This window comes from Mytilus californianus, unplaced genomic scaffold (genome assembly GCF_021869535.1).
Source record: "Mytilus californianus isolate M0D057914Y unplaced genomic scaffold, xbMytCali1.0.p SCAF_9, whole genome shotgun sequence".
In the NCBI taxonomy this organism is placed as follows: domain Eukaryota; kingdom Metazoa; phylum Mollusca; class Bivalvia; order Mytilida; family Mytilidae; genus Mytilus; species Mytilus californianus.
The window spans coordinates 10,114,658-10,139,018 of record NW_026262745.1 but is presented as its reverse complement, the minus strand read 5'-3'; the positions used below and the strand labels follow the sequence as shown (position 1 = coordinate 10,139,018).

At 33.2% G+C, this 24,361-nt stretch overlaps 1 protein-coding gene across 5 annotated transcripts in view; it reads right to left on the bottom strand.

Annotated features, from left to right (window-relative positions):
- The window catches only part of LOC127716581 (uncharacterized), a 60,544-nt gene that overhangs the window by 13,560 nt on the left and 22,623 nt on the right, over nt 1–24,361 (bottom strand). For 3 of the 5 annotated variants that reach the window (XM_052222818.1, XM_052222816.1, XM_052222817.1), the window contains exons 2-3: nt 5,784–5,946; nt 3,211–3,370 (exon numbers count right to left, since the gene is read on the bottom strand). In XM_052222818.1, the coding sequence (XP_052078778.1) occupies nt 3,211–3,370; nt 5,784–5,946 (323 nt within the window). Of the gene's footprint in view, nt 1–3,210; nt 3,371–5,783; nt 5,947–10,461; nt 10,895–20,718; nt 22,664–24,361 lie in introns of those variants that run through there. The other 2 variants (XM_052222815.1, XM_052222814.1) reach the window with 2 other exon arrangements.

Here is a 24,361-nt window from a genome sequence, read left to right as displayed (position 1 = left end):
TATCCTGCATTTGACATGCTTAACCATAAAAAAAAAATCAAATTACTGAAAGACCCTCTCCTAAATTATTTAAAGCTTCCCTTTGGCATTTATCAGAATAGCTTGGTGTGAATCAGATACTCCCAATCGGTCTAACGACCATAGGGGTGTATCTTACACATAACGGGTCGTATTTTTTTTAATTATGATTTTTAGCTGCTACTGCTATTATTTTCTTATTTAAGACTGTCTGGCCAGAGAATGAACTTTGCCTGCATTTAATTACAGCATTCCATATGTTGGTCACATCTGTGACATCAATCTCCCGCCAAATGCCAAAATCAGTGGCGTTATTAAAGGATGGAAAATGCAAAAATAACGCAAAATTAGCAGTCTCAAGTGTATAAAGGAAACAAACTGTATGATTCTTTTGATAAAATAAGGATGTCAGATCACTCCTTGTGTGTTCCAAGTGGCATTTTGATATTTATGTTGCATTTATAGAGGTTCAACGGGGGTATACTGTTTTCAATTCTATTTTTCACATCAATTTTTCATGAGAATTTATTTTTAAAATTGAAAATTGAAACTTTTAGAGATTTTTAGGGGTAAAGATAAATTTTTTCTGCATCATTTCACCTGAATGTGCTATTTTGCATTCAAGTTGGTAGACCACTTTTTGATGTTAATGAGCCATATTTATCAATTGATAATAAAATAAATGGGGAATGTGTCCATGGGACACAGATGATGCCCCCGCTTGCATATCATATAAAGTTATAAAGGACATAACTGGGAATGTGTCCATGGGACACAGATGATGCCCCTGCTTGCATATCATATAAAGTTATAAAGGACATAACTGATGAACAGTAAAAGTGACACTACCCAAATTTTTACTTGATCTGAGTTTTGTGGTAATAAGTATTGTTTATAAGCATGGTAAGTCTCATAACATTTGGTTGAGGCTAACTTAAGTTAGAGAACAGTAGCAATTTTTCCATTTGTAAACAGGCATAACTCTAGAACAGTAAAAGTGACACCACCAAAATTCAAACTTGATCTGTATTTTGTGGTATTTAGCATTGTATATAAGTTTCATAACATTTGGTTAAGGCAAACTAAAGTTACAGAACGGAAACGAAAAATTCAGCAATTTTTATGTTCATAAAGAGACACAACTCCAGAACGGTACAAGTGATGCCACCCAATTTCATACTTGATCTGTATTATGTGATAATAAGCATTGTGTATAAGTTTCATAACATTTGGTTGAGGTAAACTAAAGTTAGAGAACGGAAACTAAAAATTCAGCAGTTTTATGTTTATAAAGGGACATAACTCAAGAACGGTAAAAGTGACGCCACCCAATTTCAAACTTGATCTGTATTATGTGGTAATAAGCATTGTGTATACGTTTCATAACATTTACTTGAGGTAAACTAAAGTTAGAGAACGGAAACGAAAAATTCAGCAGTTTTTATGTTTAGAAAGGGGTATAACTCAAGAACGGTAAAAGTGACGCCACCCAATTTCGAACTTGATCTACATTATGTGGTAATGAGCATTGTGTATACGTTTCATAACATTTGATTGAGGCAAACTAAAGTTAGAAAACGGAAACGAAAAATTCAGGAATTTTTCCATTTGTAAAGGGGCATAACTCTAGAACGGTTACAGTGAAGTCACCAAAATTCAAACTTGATCTGTGTTTTATGGTAATAAGCATTCTGTATAAGTTTCATAACATTTGGTTGAGGCAAACTAAAGTTAGAGAACGGAAACCAACTTTGGGACGTAAAGACGGACGGAAGATTTTAATTATTTATCATTTTCTCGTGATATTGTTTTGGTGAATAATGGAAAATGATGGATAAAAGTTATCTAAGAAATTAATTTCCTTTTCAATTCCAATGTTTGTTTTCAAACAGAGCTGCATCGACCTTTACCGATGTCTTGACGTGCCTTCACATACAGCAGCATTCTAAACATGATTCATTCTATATTCAAAAGATGACAACAATACTTTTAGGAGAAATTAACCTTTAAAGGCTCGTTGGTTGGAGTAAAAACAATGAGACTATATAGCTATTGTGCCATCTTATTAATCGGTTAGATGAAGACGAGGGCTCATTGATATTGTTAATTTTGTTAGAGGTATTCTGTTCTTTAAATTCCAATACTTTTGTAGTAGCAAATACATCAGGACAGTGAAGTTATTTATGTTTTCCATATTTAGACACTTAATAGGCAATTATCAACAAGATGACATATTTGTAAGTTTGACGCTGATCAAACCAGACGTCAATTAATTTTTTGTGTCCTTTACTTGTCGATGTGAATCCATTTTCAGATAACAGACATTGATTTTATGTCAAACCTAAGATTCTTTCTCACTATCCACAATCTTCCTAAGTACGCGTTTTGTTCCTCTCTCGGCATCCAGTAGAAACATTAAATACGTATAAGCTTAGAAGATTGATCGTGAATCGTTAATGATTCTTATCTTTACTGGACAGCTATTCTTAGGAAATATACACTAAGTTCATCATAATCTGAACTTGTGAGTACATTGTAATATGAATGTTTTGCATAATATTATTTTCAAAATGGAACGTATCATGTTGAGAATGCTGCTGTATGTGAAGGCATGTCAAGACATATCGGATACAGTCTATACATGTCTCTTTGTACAACATCAGAATTGAAATGGAAATTCATTTCTTAGATAACAGTAGCCATTTTTCACCAAAAACAGTATCACGAGAACATTTACTTTTAAGTTGTGAGCAATTAAGTTTTCTAGTATTTTATGATAAATTAAAAAGCATAGGATATAGTGATGTGGAAATGTCCACCAATAAATCTACAAGCTAGAGCTGATAAAGAGTTAGGGCCATTTCCCCTCTAAAATGTCAAAAGTAAAATAACAAAAATACCGAACTCCAAGGGAAATTCTAAACGGAAAGTCTCTAAGCAAATGGCAAAATCAAAAGCTCAAACACATCAAACGAATGGATAACAACTGTCATATTCCTGACTTGGTACAGGCATTTTCTTATGTAGAAAATGGTGGATTAAACCTGGTTTTATAGCTAGCTAAACCTCTCACTTGTATGACAGTCGCATAACACAATACACTTTTACAACTTCTTTTTTATTTTGACACTGAGGGTGAAACAAAAACAGGGGAAATTGGTCATACATCTTTATTGGTCATTATGAACTTACCGTAATATTAAGTCCTTGAGCACAGAGATTTCTTTTTGTAGTATGGAAAATATGACGACTAGTAGGGTCAGTAGAAATGTGACCAATACACAGAAGCAATGTCCCAAATACAAACATTCCGGCTACTACGCCGGCAACTGCATATTCTAAAAACCATAGTCTGAAATAAAATCATAATATGTGCGGTATTTCGAAATTAATCCGGCTAAACACCTCTACTATATATATCCTAAAATGCATAGCCTGATATGAAATATACAGAATGCAGTATACTAAAGAACACTGGCACATTCAATGTTAATTATCATGATAATCACGGTTACATAATAACAGTAAAACCCAAAAATTCATTGTTCATAACATAATTGTCTACTAACGTACTTACTACCAATCAATACATATATAATATACTAATGCATGAGTGTTATATTAACCGTTATTCAAAATACTAAAAAATAAAGAGACAACACCGTCATTCTGCGAATGATACTTGTGAGATTTAGCGTCGTTGGCTCCCGCCAAAATTTGCTCATCTTATTTGGCAGTCTTGATCCATTCTATAAGCATAAAACAATGGTTGGTGTTTTGCATGAATATGAAAACTATTCATATGCATTGTACTATTCTTTCTACCTTTGTTAATACTATTTAGTGTTATAAACGAAAATAGTGTATCTATTCCCTACACACAATTAACAAAACCCAAACGAGAGGTTAAAATCTTTAGCAGTCCAATATGATTTAGTTAAGACCAATTTATAAAGGATTAAGTCATGATGATATTGATCAACGCTTCATTGCCATATGACAAGTCAAACTGGTTATCTTAACAATTTCATCACAAAAATGTAAAAAAAAAATAATTCATCTTTTCAAAACAAAATTATTGTTAAATCTTTTTGAATACTTTTTTTTGTTAAATCCATTTAAGCGTCAAACCCAATAAAACACACAAATATTCCATTTTAATATATATATTTTCAGCATAACGAGAATCAACTGCTTGCATAAAAATATTAAAACCTGCTCTCAACATGCTCAAGGGAGTACATACCCTTAAGTAAGAAACACTCGAATAAAAATCTTGCAAAAGATCTTTTTTGGGAAATATGTGGAAACAGGGAATGATGTTTTACGGTCAGTTAGTTATACACTTCATATGTGTATCAGATATAATTGATCAAAATGTATGTTCGTCCTGCCTCAAATCTATATATTTATTTTGCTTCCAAGCATTTCAATTAACGTAAAAAACAGACAAAACCAGTGTTTGTATTATGACAGTCATAACAACTGTAAATAGTGCAGATCTTCTGTCTCGAACTCTCTATGTTTGTTTACATTTTGAACATTAATCTACAAGTTAAAAAGTATCTGGCTTCAAATTAACTGCTAATTACTGAGCTTACTTGACCAAAAAAGGCTTCTATATATACTTTATATGTTGTCAGATTAATAACTCTCTGTATTTTAGTACGATATAATAAGTTTTCGTAGGCGATCTTTACATATTTGGTTCCGTGCGACCACTTTTGATCTACATGCAATAGACCCCCCCCCCCCCCCCAAACCCCTTTCCATCGTAAGAAGTGTTTAGCGCTGTTTAGAAAGAGTTAAGAAGCATTTATTATACAGTTTATGTGGTTTAAAGGGTCAAATGGGTTGAAAACTACTAATATGCGATCCGAATACCAACAAATAGTGGACCAGTTTGCCTCCACCGTATTACTATAGTGAAATGTCTACATTATAGATTTTTTATTTTTTTATTTGACTGTCCTTTGTCGGCCTGTTGCTGTCTGATCATACTGTTATAAGGAAGTATAATGTATTGGATGGGTGAATATATATACCAACCAATGAGTACTTTTTCAGTCATATTCAAGACGAGACCACGCCAATTTGATATGATTTATGAAATGTTTTGTTTTTCGGCTAATTTTCCGCTTTTCAGCTCACAAGGAATCATTTTCTAAAAGAAAGAAATACCATTCAACTCATACACATTAGTTTTCTTCTTCTTCAGGATACGGGAGTAGACTCCTAGGTATGAGTATAAAACTTCTCTTTTTTATTCATGCCCACGCAACATCTTTGTACTTACTCCTATAATTGTCATGCATGTGCTTAGCAGATACCTTTTAGATATCAGATTTAAGAGTCATGGTTTTGGGACGAGCAGGCTACTTACTACAAGATCACTGAAGCGGTATATGGGGGAAACAAAATAAATTCTTATTAATATTGTAGTCAAAATTCGGTGTACAAATGGACTTGTAAGCAAGTGAGACAAACCATTAGTAGTCAGTTTTCCAAAAGTCGGTTCTCTCTGGGTTCCCCCGCAAATTTAAAATGGCCGCCATGGTATAGCTAAGGAAGCTGAGAGTGACGTTAAACACGAACCAACAAACAAACAAAACAAACAGTAGTCCAGTGCAGCACGAGTTGAAATTAAAGAAATCTCAACAGTAGTAATTTTATATGTACACAAAATAAGAGAAAATGTTTGCTAGCTTAAAACACAGCATGTTTGTAATCCTAAAAAAACAGCATGTGAATATAGATATACTTACAAGTGTTCAGAATCGACTAGATCACGTGTTTTCTGTATCCCAATCAACAGTCCTCCCGTAAGACCACCAAGTCCCACAAGGAGGATGATCCACGCTATAAGGGAGGCACATGGAACCTGAGACAGGCAGTGTAAGACTCGGTTACCAAAACTTTCATTCCGAGCTGAAATAATAAGAAAATACTCGTTAATCATGGCTCAGTGCTAAGGATCGGTTTGTAGAACCGTAGATACGATGCTGGATTATGCGAATGAGACATGTTTATTATTCAGCAATCTTTTATTGATGAACAATATTTAAAAGCCGATAAAGGTTTTCAAAAAATAATCTGTACACAAGAATGTTTTGCTTTGACCGTTAAAATTCTTCATCGTTGAATTGTGATGTATAAAATCTATTGCAATGAAATCATAATGTCACCAATCGGATGTGTCCAAATTTCAAAGTACGGCATTTTGATCAGCAAAAAAAAATAATACATGTACATGTATGATGAGTGCACAAATTTTAAATATGGTTACATTTCCCTGAGCTGTCAATCAGCATTTCAACAAGCTGATCATTTATGTCAGATTCTAGAGATTTTATTGACTGCATTTGTTTTAATTATTTATTTATAAATCTTAATGTTAGATCCTACAGTCCAATAAACTTTACGGCATAGGCCTAATCAGCTAATAGGTCATCATTATTATTATTGACCACCTGACAGCATTAATTGGTCAACTAATGTCAAGTAAGGGGACGACCAAGTGATTTTCTGAAGGGGGTTGAAAATAAATATTCCGCAACATAAAATTCAGGAAACAGTTGCGGAAAATAATAAGCGTGCATAGCAACAGATACAAATAAAAAGTAAATCCGCAACCCCCTTCCCCCTCTCCCCGGAATATCAAATAGTCTATGTTTCAAGATGTGTAATATTTGAATGTTCTATTGCAAACGGTGATATTACTTAATAGCATGCAACCTTTAAAAGAGTTAGTAAGTAATTGTGCTTTGTAGAACCTATAAAAGTTACATGATTCATACTTTATAATGAAATATGTCGTATTCTGTGAGGTTTCTTACAACTTTTTAACAATGTTAAATCGAAAATAGAACATTGCTGCGAAATTACGGTGATAAAAGAAGTACAGCTAGTTTTGAACATGTTTGGCTTGATTCCAAACTATCCCAGCAAAGATACGACGTCTTTGGGGCATTGGTTTACAGAATACCTTAACAATAATTTCTTTGGGATACACACAAATAAATAAAAGTTTCAGCAAGGTATAATTCAAGAAGACGGCAATCCAACGACACAAAAACAATACATCAATTAGGACAGGCAAGTTTCCTGCGTACTGTTTTGTGGCCTGTAAAACTGTTTGCTCCGTCGTTTTTTTTTTTTCTTCTTTTGGTCATGGTGTTACCCATCTAAGAATTGACTTTACCGACTTTTGACTCCGGAATTTGTATTTTTTTGACAGGTTACCTACTCTGTGGTAGGACATCCTGGTACTCGGTCAGGTAAGAGCAACATAAAGAAGTAAAATCAAGCTTTCAATCAGTACAATTTTGGGGGAAATTATTTGTTTTATGTATTGTATACACGACAAAATCATTAGAAAACAGTATACTCCTCCCCCCCCCCCCCCCCCCCCCTACATTGCACCGATTATATATTCATGATATTTGATTTTACTTCTTTTGGTTGCTCTTGTTTGACCGAGTACCAGGATGTCCTACCACAGAGTAGGTAACCTGTCGAAAAATTATATAATCCGGAGTCAAAAGTCGGTAATATGAAAATAGTCTATTACACGTACGGTTTTTTTTTACCCTAGGTATTTTCTCTGCTTTTTTTCACAAATAGACAAGTCAGAGTAGACAATATGTCAAGATATAAAATGTATTCCATTGAAAGTATACATATCTTGTTAGTTATTGTTTTCGTTTTAATAAATCATTATTAAAAGTTTATGTGTCTATATTTTGGTTAACAACAACCACGTCAAAGACACAATATGATACATTTTAAACATGCAAGAAAAACGTTGCAAACGTTGCATGCAACAACGATCATTCATCTTGTATTTCCTTCCAACAAAGTCTTATTTAAAGTCACTTAAGTAAATGCAGTTATATACAATGTAACTTTATTTAATATCTTCTAAAACATAAGAAATTGAATTAGCAGATGCCGAAACTTGAATGAGAATTCAGATTTAGAGATTTGCCAAAAGTCAATAACGATAACGGACTTATAATTTAGAACGCCAGACGAACGTTTCGTTTACAAAAGACGCATATCAGTGGAACTCACAGCAAAACAGTCGAAAGGCCAAATCAATAACCAAGTCAGCGAGCAAATAAAATCAAAAATTTATAAATGGTTCAGCGGAACCTTGTGTATCGCTTGCGATTGCTGCTGTAAGCATAGTAAGTGTGAAGATATAATGTTGACTGCATGTAAAGCGTGAGTTCATTTATCTTTGCTACATGTATGGATACTGTCGTTTGATCATACAAATAGCTTCTGTCCAACTTATATAAAATTCAATGAAGGTTTGAAAAGTTATTCATGACTGAAAAACTTATACCTTAGACTGTATGTTAATGTTAACTGTAAAAAATTAGTCCATTTATGAGTTAAATACGGAGAAATGAAATAAATATATTTCAAAATTGTGCTCTGCATTGATACTGTATTTTAGTCATGAAAAAGCTTATTCCAAAATTTCATAAAATTCCATACAGGTTTGACAAAGTTGGTGATGTCTAAAGAAAACTGTCAACCAGACTGATCCTAAATGTTGACGCCGCCGGCGACGACGACGAAATCTAGGATCTCTATGTCAAGCTTTCGCGACATAAATGTCGCAACCTCGACAAACATTATGAGACTGGTTTCATTGTGTTTTTTTTTATATTTTTCTACAACATTCCTACTACATTGCAACAATGGCAGTGTCGGTGTTTTTAAAATGCTTACCTTGACGACGCAATGCCCGTGAGTGTATATTGGTCCTTCTTTGTGTCATATTACACTGACAACGAGATATTAAAACCATATTATTGGAACCATACGAATTATTATTTAAAGGATCCTCCATCCTTAACAAGGATGTATAACTCCAATCGTTAAGGATTCAATTGAACATGTTTTCCTCGTTTTGTGGAAGGTGTGAATTTATATTGACGTTATTTATTGGCGCCAATTATCACTATTTTACCCTTTGTTTAAATGCATAAATGTATTTGTATTACTTCTATCTATGAGGTCTATGGATAATTTAAATTTTCAACTTTTTTATTCAAAATATATTTTTATCCTTTTACATAATATAAAAAAAATAAACTGTTACCTTTCACATGTTTCAGTACCTGTAAGATTTTCTCACGATCAAGGCATACAGTAATTATATAGTCATCACATGTTATGTCCAACATGTAAAGTACAGCGGAAAAATCACTGTAATTGTGATTGTACTATTATTAGTATATCCATTTCATAAAGGCATGTCATGGTAAGGCTAAAAAATACATGTATATGCTAAGCTCGTTTCCTGCCTCCTGGCAAAGAAAAACGTATTTTACATAGACTATAAAGGGGAATGTTAGGACTTTAACGGTGCTTAACCTAAAGTATGGTATCTGGTGCTTAACTAAACTGTCCATGAAATGTGTTAGGTTAGACATGAACATTAAGGGTAGGTATGGAGGCAGGAAACACAACTATATTTCTGTTGGTCTAATAGTAGTAGACTATAGTAAAATGTCTGGGTTTTTTTTTACTCTGTTACTTCTAGCACCCATTTTCAGTTGCTGGTTACTCAAACCTATAAACTTTTAAATCCTGAAAAGGGTCTATATCCAGAAAATGAAATTGACACTTTCTAAATTTCGTGCACCGAATCGCTTTTTTATATTTCTACAGACAAGGGACGCTCAAACCCAATCATTTGAAAGCCAGGGATGTATAAATACGAAGAAACGTTAGGTACTGTATATGACCAAAAGGGACATAAAAAATTAGCCAAATTCACTGACTAAGGTCAACCTTCCATGAAAAATGTCAATTTGGTTACAGCTTAAAAGGATCTACAGTCTTGCAATACTTCAATTAAGCGTATTTTATCGTATTTATATATGTTACCATTATTTTGTTATAAATTTGACAAGAATCCAAATATTTATATCTCGGTTACGTGTATGGTATACTATCAATTTAAATCAAAATATCAAAGAGTGTAACGGACTTGATTAAAATCGTCAATTATTATCTTCTGATTGAATAACTCCAGAGCTAAATTATTTAACGATCAAGTAGATTACCACAAGTTGTGATTGTAAATTACACACTATATAGTGTACATTGCTATTTAGCTCAAACAACAGCTGGAAGTAGCTATTAAAATTGGTGGAGGGGCACCCTTGATTATTTACCTCTCGCCGTCTGTAAAAGTGATGAAGCTTCGAAAAAAATACTTTTCCTAATGTTAAATTGTTCTTTTATTTAAAGTTATATTGTACATGCATCTATATTTTTCCATTAACATGATTAACAAAAATAGTATAGGCGCGGGAGTGCCATGTTACCGTTATCAAACAAATACCAAAGAGGATAAAACAAAAACATATTTACCAAATTTTCCAAAGAATGAATTAAAGTTGCTGCATTTTTATGACTTACTTGACCCAGAATCAGTTTTCTCTTGAGATTTTTCGACATCTTTTTCGGTTATTGGTTCTTCCGTTTTAATTTCCTCTATCTGAGTTGTTTCGTGATTATTTTCCTCAGTCTTTACATTAATATCATTGGGTTCGTCCATTTTAACTTCAGTGTTCACATTTTCCTCCATGTTTATATTTTCTTGTGGGTTCTCCATTATGAGTAACACTTTCTTACAAACACTTTATTCTAATTAGTTTACATCTTCAATACACTAATAATAGTTGTGAAAAAAAACCTTGTGTAGTCCACTAATGATCCTACTGTTATAGATAGACCCTCCAGGGAATCTAAACTTGTTCCGAGTGGACGTATATATATATACAAATGTTGTGCATTGAAAATCTACAGTAAAACCTTGATTCTGTCTGTTGCTGCAGACGATAAGGAAGTACTTCATCTTCTAGATATATCAAGATGGCGGGAAATGACAGTTTTATGATGAGAACATCGCCTAAGAAAACTTTTTAGAAGTTACAAGTAGTTTTTAGATGTTAAGTATTATAGGTTGTAAGGTTAAACTAAAACCGGGTACTATCAAAACAACCTTAAAATATCTACTTTTTAAAATTTAACCAGGAACTTTTTCTTTGCCAATTCTCATAACTAAACGCTGATTATTCTGTAGAAATGAATTACTTAAGGTCCGTTATCACTATCAAAGTTTCTTGTACAAGTTTTCTTGTTTAAAGTTTTTGATGGAATTTTTTATAGTGACGACCGTCAAAGAAATCTTTGATCAAAAACTTTGACGGATTTGGACGTAATAGAATCTCATCCTATTTTCATGAAACTTGGATGGACTTGGACAGGAAATATCCATTCACAGTGCAGTTTTTTCTTTGATCAGAACTTTGATAGTGACAACCGATGACTTGAACCAAGTTTAAGTTTTTGAAACTTTGATAATGACAATAGATGACATGGACCAAGTTTACTTGGAAAAAAACTTTTACCAAGAAAACTTTGATAGTGACAACCGGGCTTTATTGAAATTTGCTAAATACACGGAAATTGCTATAATTTGTTAACTCAAGTTGCAATAACTTAATTTGTTGAATAACTTTGGACCCTGTTTAACTTAAAAGGAATGAAATAAACGGTGCTGAAGATACCATCTTACTGTGAAAAAGTTAAAATTAGTAAATGATTGTTGTAATCTCCCATCTGCACGATTTTGGCCGTTTTCTGTTGAGTCTGTATAAGTGTTTGTTTACAAACGTTTGATGTATTTTTGGACTTAAATTCTTTTTTAATTATTCTTGCGTTTATAATAAAGTTTTTTTTAGAAATACATGCCCTGCGTACTGAAATCAGAACCATACACTTGTTGAAGTCATATTCATATAATTTTGCTATTTAAAATTTTTAAAGAGGCATGTATGTTTGAAAATTTTAAATAAAAAGTTACAACTGAAATGCGTCTCATGCCTCGTTACACAAGTTTTCGAATGTTAAACATTTCAAGTTATCATAGTAATGATTAATACAAAAAATCAAAATATGTTGTTCCCTCTATAATTGACACTACTAATGTAAAATCTACGGGTATTTCCGTTTTTACTGTATCCCTGTATCTGATGCTGACATCCTCATACCTTACTGTTTAATGTTTGTTTATGATAACGAATCAGAGAGTTCTCTGAAATATTATTTTAGTATTTGACCGTTTCCTACATGTTTTGTTTCAGATAAATTCAAAAGATAAAGGAATTATAGATATTCTCTCAAACATCAAATGTATGGTTGTTATAAGGATTTGGATTAAAATGTTGCATAGCTATGACGAGAAGAATCTCCGATAAAAAGCCGAGAAATACAGCTGTCGTCAATTGTCACCATTCTATTGCAGAAGGTTTTATACCCCTGTATGTTACCCCGTCGATGAATGCTGTGATAGTGATTACAATTCGCCATGCACACGTGCTTTTATGATAAAATGGTAAATAGTAGGTTGGAAATTTATTTAATCTTAATATCTGAAAGCTTTGATTAACGATATATTTGTAGATAAATATCGTTTGCTGTTTGTATTGCATAAAGTTATTTCTTTAATTGATTCCGTAGCATTCATCTTGCTGCTAAGGCTCCGGTGAAGGAAATTTCCGGTATGCTTTACAAACCAATACAAATAAATGTTGTTTTTAAAATACTTGGTATTGACTATACAAATGCCATAAATGCTCCATTTTGTGAATCCTTATACAAATTTAAGAAATATATACAAACCAAGCTATCAATATTGTTTATTAGCTGTTGGAAAAAACAAATAGATAAATTTTCAGACAGTAAACTGAAAACCTACCTTTTATATAAAACAAATTTTGGTTTTGAAAAATATCTAACATTGATCAAGAATTTTGAACTTAGAAGATTTTTACTAAATTACGTGTATCTTCTCATAGATTACAAATAGAATTAGGTAGATATCAGGGTATTCCCCGAATTAACAGAATATGTAATAAATGTTCTTCCAATACTGTCGAAGATGAGGCTCATTTTCTATTTGATTGTAACAAATTTGAGGATGATAGAAATTGTATGTTAGCTAGTATTGCACAATATAATTCTTATTTTAATCATATGAACAGTCAAAGCAAAATTATCTGGTTATTTAGTGTAGAAAATGTTGAGTTACTTAAAATAATATGTAATTTTATATACAAACATCTTCCTTAGTGAAGATTAGTTAAAGGAAATCTATGTGTGTATATACATTTGATTGGACATAGAAAATTATATTCATCTGAATATCACAAACATACTAGCCGATTAAAAAAAAAATAATTGTTAAGATATATTATTTATTCAAATGTTCTCTTATATCCTTGAGGCATCGTCCCCTGGTATCAACTGCATTCAAGTTACCTATGATGCTTCCTTGTTTGCTTTTGATACAGGTAGGAAAGAGACATTTACACACATTTTACATGCCTATGGCCCATAAGGTATCGCCCCCTGGTGTCAGCTGCCTTTAGGAAACCATAATGCTTTCCTATTTGCTGCTGACACAGGATGAGTCATGGACATGTTTAATTTCTACTTTCTTTTTGGCTAATTATTATATATTTAATTGATCCAACTTTTTGTGTACTATACATATGTGGATATCTATTTTTCTTTTTTTCTTTTTGGGCTGCTTGTTTGTTATCTATATCAACCACACTTGCAATAAAATGCATTAGTATTAAAAAAAACAACATACTATAGATTCTTTATCTACGTATTCTTTAAGAACTTAAATAGTTCTCGTTTAACTTTTTTTTTTTTTTTATCTCATTGTTTGTATTGTATTATAAAAAAAATTATTGATGTTGTAATGTTTATGCCCTTTGGGGCCCATAATTGGAAATAAAATATCTTATCTTATCTATCATAATATGGAACCTGTTATGGAGAACACAGACATGAGCACCCTGTTTTTCTACTTTCTTTTTTAATTTTCAGTAAATGTTCTTCAATAGTAAGACTACTATTCCCTTATTGTATTTGTTCTTGATCTTTTCCAATACCAGACAATCTTACAATGACAATTAACATGTTTTCTGTTCTATTTCTATTAATTATACTATCAGCGACATTGATGTCCATGTGTCTAGTCTATCAAAACTGTCAAATTTCAGTCCACATTAATGAACTCATTCGGGACAAAACGGATGGATTTACTTTTGGAAGACCCCATTAATTAACTTGTGAAATTTTTATTCATCAAATTAAATTATTAACATATCTAGAGAGATCGAATATGATATCTTTTAATCTGGGTTGGACTGGAGCCCATATCTTTAACCAGGGGTTGACTAGAGCCCATTCCTAGAAGTACTCCACTAGCTCAACCGTTTATTGCTGGCTGAGTATGTATTACTCAAGGGGAAAAATCCTGTCACCGAGCCCGTCACAATCTAATACGTGTGTATACTCTTCAAATGATTAAAAATTCCGGACATCTTTGCGACCGTTTATAATCTGTCAGGTTTCATTGTGTCCCGTCGTTAGATCAGTGGCGGGGTTCCGGGGGTTGCAACCCCCCTTTTTGACGATCAATGCATTTGAATGGGGACATATAGTTGGAATCCCCCCTTTATCCTGGGTTAGGACCCCCCCTTTTTATAAATGGCTGGATCCGCCCCTGTAGATTATAATTTGATGACCACTGGAGCAGGTATCTAATTATCCTGTTAACTGTCATTTTAGTGAGATATTTAGGGTGTGAAATCTTGTTAATTGGAGAAAACATATATTCTCAATTCAATGTATTTATAGACAGACAATAAAGTTCTGTTAATAGACCTTCATACATCGACTAAACACAGAGAAATGATCACCAGCCAATAAATACTTCTAATATCTGGTAAGTTGTATCATCAAGGTGTCTACATCTGGGATGTTAACTGTAAAATATTTACTCCTTAGGTGCACTGTTTATATTATAAGTTTCCTAATCATTCAAACAATAGTACGCACGTAGAAGGGTGAATACAATGCACATTCGTGAACTTTATACCCATTACACAGATCTATGTGTTCAATGCTGATGAGAAAGGAATGTACCAGTGCTTTATTATTATGATCTGATGGATATATATGCTAATATACTAAATATATATTTTCAAGTGACTATTATTGTTTTTGTTACCAATTATGTAAATCAATTGTATTTGATTTTATGCCCTTTATGGGCCCTGTAATTTGGGAAATAAAAATATTCTATTCTATTGTATTCTATTCTATTTACGCTATTATGATAATTTTTTTTTAAAGTTTTTCAAAATAATAAGTTGTCTCAAATATAATATGAAAATTACGCAGAAGGTTGTTTATTTCTCTTTTGTCTTTTTCATTAATATTTTATATCTATTTCCTAAATTAATAGATTACACCAAAGATCTTACATCTATTATTACAGTTATCCAGATAACCAGCTCCCCTTTATGTTTCTATTTACCAGATACTATGAAAGCATGTTGAATTTGAAAATAAAATAGTCTTATTTCCTGTAGCAAATACTTAATGGAATACCACAGCAAAAATAGGGATTCCGTTAGTCAGCTTCCCTGGGCTGCTTAGTATTATACTATATATATATATATATATACCAGATGTTATGGAATGTTTTAATGTGACTAAATCGTTCCCTTTCATACATTTATTCATTCAATTATTATACGAAATACCAAGCAAAGGAAAACGTACCATAATGACGCTTTAACAAAGGAATAATTGTTTACTATACACATTATGTGATAGCTGTAATTATTGTAATTATCAGTTCCAATTTGATGCCTTTTGTTTTCTTTTATCGAAGTTCATGAAGCATTTCAAGTTGTTATATTTATCCTAGCAACGAAGCTGCTTATAATTTTCATTTCTATCCAGAACAAAACAGACCACAATCAATCAATACACATCAAGCTAGAAAAAATACAAGCAGTTATTGCGTTTGATTCCCCCCGTTCAAAGAAGCATACTCAATCGTGATTTGATAGTGTTGTGCATCTGCTCCGTTGCTTTATCCTTTCCACTTGGTTACAAAAAGTAAGAATTCCTCTCCACTCGAAGTAGGTTATATATAGTAAGTATTGATCCGTTATGATGAGGATAAAAATATGCAGGCTTCACCTGCTGAAACTGTTAGAAACTGTAATAAAATTCTCTAATAAAGCTTCAAGTAGTGTTTTAAGAAAAAAAAATCGATTTTCTCAAGTAAAACATTAAAAGGTTGCACCGTAAATCATGAGTTTAAACTTTGATAGTTTTTACAAGGAGAAAATAAAAAGAAAATAATGTTTATTCTGTTTTTATGTATAAGATTTCACAACATACAATGTATTGTGGTATTCAATTATTAATTCTCAGTGCTACACGGAAAATGTGTTTAGATTATTTCATTTATTATATTCACACTAATAGCCTGTTTTCACTCTGAAATAGAATGCATGAATATCAAATACTTGCTCAAAACTCTGGCAGATTCTGTTCAAATAAACATTGTATTGATGTTGTATACATCATTATCAACCACTTGGTCATCTCACTAGAGGAGAGCTATTAATCATAATTTAGGTAAATAACTGGACATTCATTACGCGTAATGATCACTGAGGTAAATACCTAGACATACATTACGCGTAAAGACCTAATTTGATCATTTTATAATATCAGGTTTGCCATGTCAACTGTTAAACCTACAAATTATCCTTCAACTCAAAATCGATATTCTTCTCGTATACGACTGTCCAGTGCATTTTTTTACAAGCACATTTATTTGTTTTTTATTTTCCTATGTAGGTACATTGGGGTGGACTTATTTCTTAATTTCATAATTGAACAATTTGAAACATGCAAGTTAACTTTATATTACATTTCTTTTTTTCGTTTTATATGTTGGACTCCATGCACTGTGGCAACTCAACAGAGTGGGGTAGGGGCAATAGTAACTCAACAAGATGGGGTAGGAGCAATGACAACTTAACAGAGTTGGATAGGGGCAATGATAACCCAACATGATGGAGTAGGAGCAATGACCAACTCAACAGGATGGGGTAGGGTAAGGGCAATGGCAACTCAATAGGGTAGGGTAGGGACAATGGCTACTCAACAGGGTGGGGAAGGGGCAATGGTAACTCAACAGGGTGGGGTAGGGGCAATGACAACTCAACAGGATGGGATATGGGGTAATGACAACTCAACAGGATGGAGTAAGGGCAATGACAACCCAACACAATGGTGTAGGGGCAATGGTAAATCAACAGGGTCGGGTAGGGGCAATGTCAACTTAACAGGGTGGGTAGGGGCAATTACAACTCAACAGGGTGGGATATGGGGCAATGACAACTCAACAGGGTGGGATATGGGCAATGACAACTCAACAGGATGGAGTAAGGGCAATGTCAACTCAACAGGATGGGGTTCAGGCAATGGCATTTCAACAGGGCCCATTAAGGACAATGACAACTCAACAGGATTTAGTTAGGGCAATGGCAACCTGATCCGTTCTAAATGGTTGAGCAGTACGATGACTGTGTCTCTTTAAACAAAAACACCAAATATTAAACATACACAACATACAGTTATATCTTGCTCTTGTCCTGTCCGCTGTTAATAACACTTAAACAAGATACCAGGAAATACTGGACTCTTTAACAGACGACACGCACCAACCACCTACACTGGACTTCCTCCGAGATAAAAAAAAATAAAATGCTCCGCTGGGCGCAGCTTGATACGACCGCAGAGGTCGAACCCTGAACAGTTGGGGCAAGTATGGACACAACATTCAAGCTTGATACAGCACTGAATTTGGATTGTGATTAAATATTTGACACAGCATAGGTTTCTGACACAGAATGAATGTTGTCTAAGATCTTAGAAATTTGTAATTTACCTATTCAACCCATATCATTATTATTTGCTTATATATATAAATCAGAAATAACCAATTTAAAATGGAAAATTTTAAAGAAAAAAAAAGGAAATAAAAATCCCCCCCCCACATTTGTTGAACCCCCTTATGATTCATCACCCCCAAACTCAATCCCAGCCTTCCTTTTGTGGTATGGTACCTTGCAGTACAACTTCAGAGAGATCCATACACTTGAACACAAGTTATTGTCCGGAAACTAGAAAAATGCTTGTTTTTTTTGCCCCCTTTTTGGCCCCAAATTCCTAACCATTTAGGGCAATTACCCCCAAAATCAAACCCAGCTTTCCCTTTGTGATATGGAACCTTGTAGTACAATTTCAGAAAGATCCATAGACTTACACACAAGTTGTTGTCCTGAAACTAGAAAAATGCTTGTTTTTTTCCCCTTTTTGGCCCCTAATTCCTAAAATTTTAAGGCAATTACCCCCAAAATCAATCCCAGTCTTCCCTTTGTGGTATGGTACCTTGCAGTACAATTTCAGAGAGATCCATACACTTGAACACAAGTTATTGTCTGGAAACTAGAAAAATGCTTATTTTTGGCCCCTTTTTGGCCCCTTATTCCTAAACTTTTTGAGCAATTACCCGCAAACTCAATTCCAGCTTTCACTTTGTGATATGGAACCTTGTAGTATAATTTCAGAAAGATCCATAGACTTACACACAAGTTATTGTCATAAAACAAGAAAACTGCTTGTTTTTTGCCCCTTTTTTGGCCCCTAATTCCTAAAATTTTTAAGCAATTACCCCCAAAATCAATCCAAGCCTTCCCTTTGTGATATGGCACCTTGCAGTACAATTTCAGAGAGATCCATACACTTGAACACAAGTTATTGTCTGGAAACTAGAAAAATGCTTATTTTTGGCCCCTTATTGGCCCCTTATTCCTAAACATTTTGGGCAATTACCCCCAAAATCAATCCAAGCATTCCCTTTGTGATATGGAACCTTGTGGTATAATGTCAGAGAGATCCATACACTAACACACAAGTAATGTCTGGAAGTTACAAAAATGCTTATTTTTGGCCCCTTTTTGGCCCCTAATTCCTTAACTGTTGGTACCATAACCCCCAAAATCAATCCCAACCTTCCTTTTGTGGTATTGAACCTTATAGTAAAATTTCATAGAGATCAATTCACTTAAACTAAAGTTAGAGTGCGAAAACCAATGTGTCTTTGGACGACGACGACGACGCCAACGTCGTACCAATATACGACCGCAAAATTTTTTTGCGGTCGTATAAAAACCAGACATACAAATAAAGACTAAAGACTAAACAACGAACGACATATGGTCCAGACAGTCTGACTTGGTAGATACAAATATTTGGTGCGGGTTAAACCTGCAATTTAGCCTATCAATAGTTTGGCCATGTGTATTAAAAGTAAAACAATTTAAAAATCTGCACAGTATGCTCGGCATTCGCTGTGCATGAATGTTTGTCAATAACAGAAATTCGGAAAACGAAAAAAAAACTATTTAGAGAATAGCTCTTATAATATACTAATTTGTATATAATACTTTAAGAATCATTGTTTAATACACTTTATCTCAATATTATGATAGATTAATTAATTATAAACACTCAGAGACATCTAGGCCAACTTAAGGTCATTGTGTCAACATAGCTACATGTTGTAGGTATTTTGATGCTCGTTCTTCCTGGATCTTTGAACACAGCATATGTACAAACGGGCGTTCTAATTTACCTTTGTCTTTCTATAATAATAGGAAAAGTTTAAATTTATATTCATTTATGTCCTTGTCATAATGATTTGCAAAGTCGTATGCTAATTAAAATTCTTGCCGCTAAACATAAGAACTTAATAACTTGATACGTGCTCTACAAGTTGCAATAAATTGTATTCGAATACAGAAACGATAAAGAGTGGTTTTAGAGAGTATTGATAATCGATTTAGTATTTATAATTGTACTCATTTCTACAAAGTTATTTTATGATATATACCTCAGATCTAACAAACTATTAAATTTATTGATATCTATATATATACTTATGTCAAGTTTCCCCAGAGGCGATGTTCACACAATAATGATGTAACAATCTTTTCGATGGTGCATATTGGATTTAGTCACATACTTACTCCGACGTATACATATGAATCTACACGGATAAAAAGGGAGATTGATCTTAATGTATTATTAAACTAGAAGATCAAACATGTATGCCTTGGGTGGAGAGGTGTGTCAGTATAAATTGTATTAATTACACTCATCACAAAATGATACTTTACAAATTCAACTATGAAAAGACCACGTCATAATACAGGACCGTCCAAATTAAATCTAAGTTCTCGTAAAACTAGGCTGATGGTAATGGATAATGATAATAATTCATGTGGGAGATGTCTATAACTTGCCATAATAAAACACTATTATCCAATAACCACAAAGATATAGTCAGATATATGTAAGATATTTACGCTTGGTTAGCCTTCAGTCAATATTATACATCTTTTAAAACACGTATTGATTTTCTGTATATAAACAAAAACATGGCTCCGTAGTTCACAAATGATTTGTTTACATTTTAAACATTTACATTTTACGTTTTAATCCAATACACATTTATATCATGTTACAGAATTGTAATGAAATCAATAATAGAACACCTTTCTTTACGTGTCACCTCTTTGATGTGTATCTTAATGTAACTTTCATAGGTAATTTTACACGTTGTTTATTTTTTTCAGTGAAGCATACAAAAAGAAACCAGATTTTAATAAATGCAGCGTATTGAATTCTTCCAGTTTTTTATCCTCCGACCTAACTTACCTTCATGAATTTTAACAATCTCCACCGGTTGTTTGTGGACCAGTCTTTCTCCTTCATGGTCCGATTCTTCAACAGACAAAAGTTCCCCGTTTTCAGCCTCTGCCCTTTGCGATTCCCATGGACTTTCCATCATATAAAATACCGGGAACTATCCTGATATACTTTTTCTTGAATTCACATGTGGTCTACCACTTTGCACTGTGATAAAAAAAAAGTTATTTTTCCCTTTCTATAATATTTTTCTAAGCCATATGTGCTTCACATTAGGTACAGTTGTCTTTCTATGAAGAATACCGATTACGTCTTGTAATAATAAGTAGAACCATCTCATGTAAACAACAAATACAAGTTAAAATCCCTCAATATTACAAACATATGATGCGATACAATCCTCTAACATGTATTTAACTTTACATCTATTAATAAGTTAGGACGTTTGACATTTGCATTTAAGCAAATTGTCGTCTCACATGAGTAATTAGTCGGACTGCTATTTTGCAAACCTTCAGTTGCCGGGATATTCCAAACGCTCGATTGATGCGATGAACTATGTCGCCGGAACGATTGATCTTCTCGTGTTCTGCTGACTAAATAATGGTTCACTTTAAGCTGAATTAGTCTCAATGGAGTTTTATAATATAGTAATTGATGGAGTATGTATAGGTGGTTTTAAATCGTATTTACTACATAAACTTCATTGATATAGCAAGAACGATACACCAGATCTCTACCAAATATACACAAAATTTCAATATCCAATCAGAACTTGGCAGTCGCTTGAAATATTGGATTTCTTTGCAAATTGTGAATATTTAATGATCACTTGGAAAATCCAGACTATCGCTATTCATGCTATTTCTTTACTGCTATAGTGTCCGATAATCAAACTTCCTTCCTTCGTTATATTGTACCTTGTTTCTTCCTTCGTTATATTGTACCTTGTTTCATATATATTCTTTTTATAACTGCATATGAATCAATTTAAATCTATTTCTGCATAACAAAAGGTCACACAATAGACTGTGTCGACATTAAGTCTAATTACACGTAGTAAGTATTTTACTTAGTGAACTAGGTCTTTCTAGTTTCCTTTAGGTAGTTAGTCAAAGTAGATAATGAGCATACTAAAGTCGTTTGTCAGTTTCCTACTGCACTTAGTTTTGAGTGGATTTCTTTGTTTTTAGATTTCCTCACTTTCATCCAACACGAGTCAATTCACGATGGAATTCCTTTACCTTATGCGTCCTATTTTACAAAGTGAACGCGATACAACACACTTTTCGAGTACATAGGGAAGAGGCATTGATCATAAGATATCACTTATGGCGTCGTTCTGCTTTTTTGTGAAGTGTAATTGTCTATTGCAGACACAGTAAGTTGTTCTTCTTTGAGAATTTGCAATTTATTCTGCTACAGTATATTCCTTAAAAGAATATCATACTTTATGCATTGCTAATCCGTTCAAGTAGCCCTCGTTCCATTTTGAAACAGGTAAAATTCTTAAATACACAAAATGTCTTTTATATCAAGCGATATTGCTATTTATCCGATTAAATATTTATTTTTATTCAACTGCCGCGATTGGTCACAATTACATTCGGCTTGCCTAATCCACAGTTTTTGATTTATTTTTCTTCCCTGTCCAATTGCAAGCGAACAATCAATGCAGGTGTACATATATAAATATCAAGTTTTTTTCTTCCTTCTCTCAATGTAATATCCCGACAGTATCACTTGCTTGTCCTTGTATAGATCCTAATGTTGTAGAACGGTCAAATATGTAACAAGCTTCACATCTGATTAATGATAAATTGTTATTTCTTCATGCATAATGACAGGTAAAGACATTTTATTGCCGTACCTCTAGGTCCTAATCATTTCTGGTTGAGCAGATGACATATATATTCTCAATAAATCTGCACACAAAAACACTTTATCTGCATTCTATTGATTATGCTATAATAAATGATTGTCAGTTGCATAACATTACAATAAAATTATTTTGAAGTTATATTATTTCGGTATGTCCTTTTATCAAGGGCAAACATTGGCATAACTTCATTCCACGTGTTGTAAAAAGGACCTCAAAATATCGCTTAGAGCCGTACTTTAATCCATGTTTTCTCAATTATTTATGGCTTATGTCCAAATATGCATCGTTGATAAAAGGAGATTTTCATAAATTTGTATAAATTTAAGGTCTTATAACAGTTAGTCAATCTGGTTACCTGAGGTTTATATCGAGCAGTGTGTTACAATACACATGCTGTTCAAAGAAACATAATATTCTTTTGCTTGAAATATGTTAGCTCCATCAAGTTCTTGATCAGTTTTCTAGTAAGAAATTACGAAATGTTACATTATATCGATGCGTACTGTCCCAGCTGATCCAGCTGTTACATTGTGTTATGTTAAACCGAGTGAATTACAGAAGAACGAAATTGAAATGATTTAGTTATAATGAAATATTTCAGGAGCTCCTTAAGGATGTTCGGTTCTCTTGTTTTTGAATTTTTGCCAGATATTCGGAATCCTCTGGTTTTATCCGTGTAGTGCGATTTAAAAAAAAAATTGCCCGCTAACCCTTACTTTTCTTTTCATAATATTATTACATATAGTTTTAAAAAGCAATATTTCAAAATCTTATAAAATTCTTGTTATTTTTTCATATTTTTTGAAGAAAAAAAGGTGTCAATGTTTAATGTATGAACAATCTAGAGATAATCATTTCCCGCCAAATTTTCAATGGCTTATATCTCGATAACAAGCTCACGGACCCTTGATTTAGTTCTGCTTTTTGAGTTTCTTTATTTATGTACTATCAATAAATTTTAATTTATAACAGTTTTTTTTAAAGCTTGTTATTTTGAAACAGAATAGCGAACATCCTTAAATATATAATATGAACACACTCCGTGCCTAGTGTAATGGTCAGGTGACAACTGTGGACATACAAGGTATATGTTTAGGGTTAGACATAACATCCTTAAATATATAATTTGAACACACTCCGTGCCTAGTGTAATGGTCAGGTGACAACTGTGGACATACAAGGTATATGTTTAGGGTTAGACATGTCTCTTAACCCTGACAGAGTTCCAAACTTATAGCTTTAGCACAATAAAGATTATTCATATATATTAGCACTCCAAAGTATGAAAGAATCAAGTATAACGTCAGAAGTTTATGCAATGTTGAGATCAACACAACGTCGTAGCATAAAGATATAAACTTATGGGTAATGACACCTTACTACAACTGAGTTAAAATCAGAGTGAGGGACTCAAAATAGAAAAGTGTGGTCGATTTCAATATTCTAAAATCATTTCATTAGCTTATTTCGCATATGTGAAAATCTAGGTCTGCAGATGCACAGAAAAATATCACGTGATACGACTTTTTCAACTTCCAACATTGAAACAACAGCTATCACGGAACTCTACTAAACACGGATCACTGGTTACTTGGTGGATGGTTCTCTTTGGAACTAAAAATCATCAGCACTGACCAAATTATAAATTCTACATACATGTAGATGGATTTCCTTGCGCAAGCACGTGTTTTGGAACAAGTTTCATAAGATATATACTCTTGGCCTAAAGTTTGGCCAGACACACACGTAATGTTTGCGAGTTGTAACAAC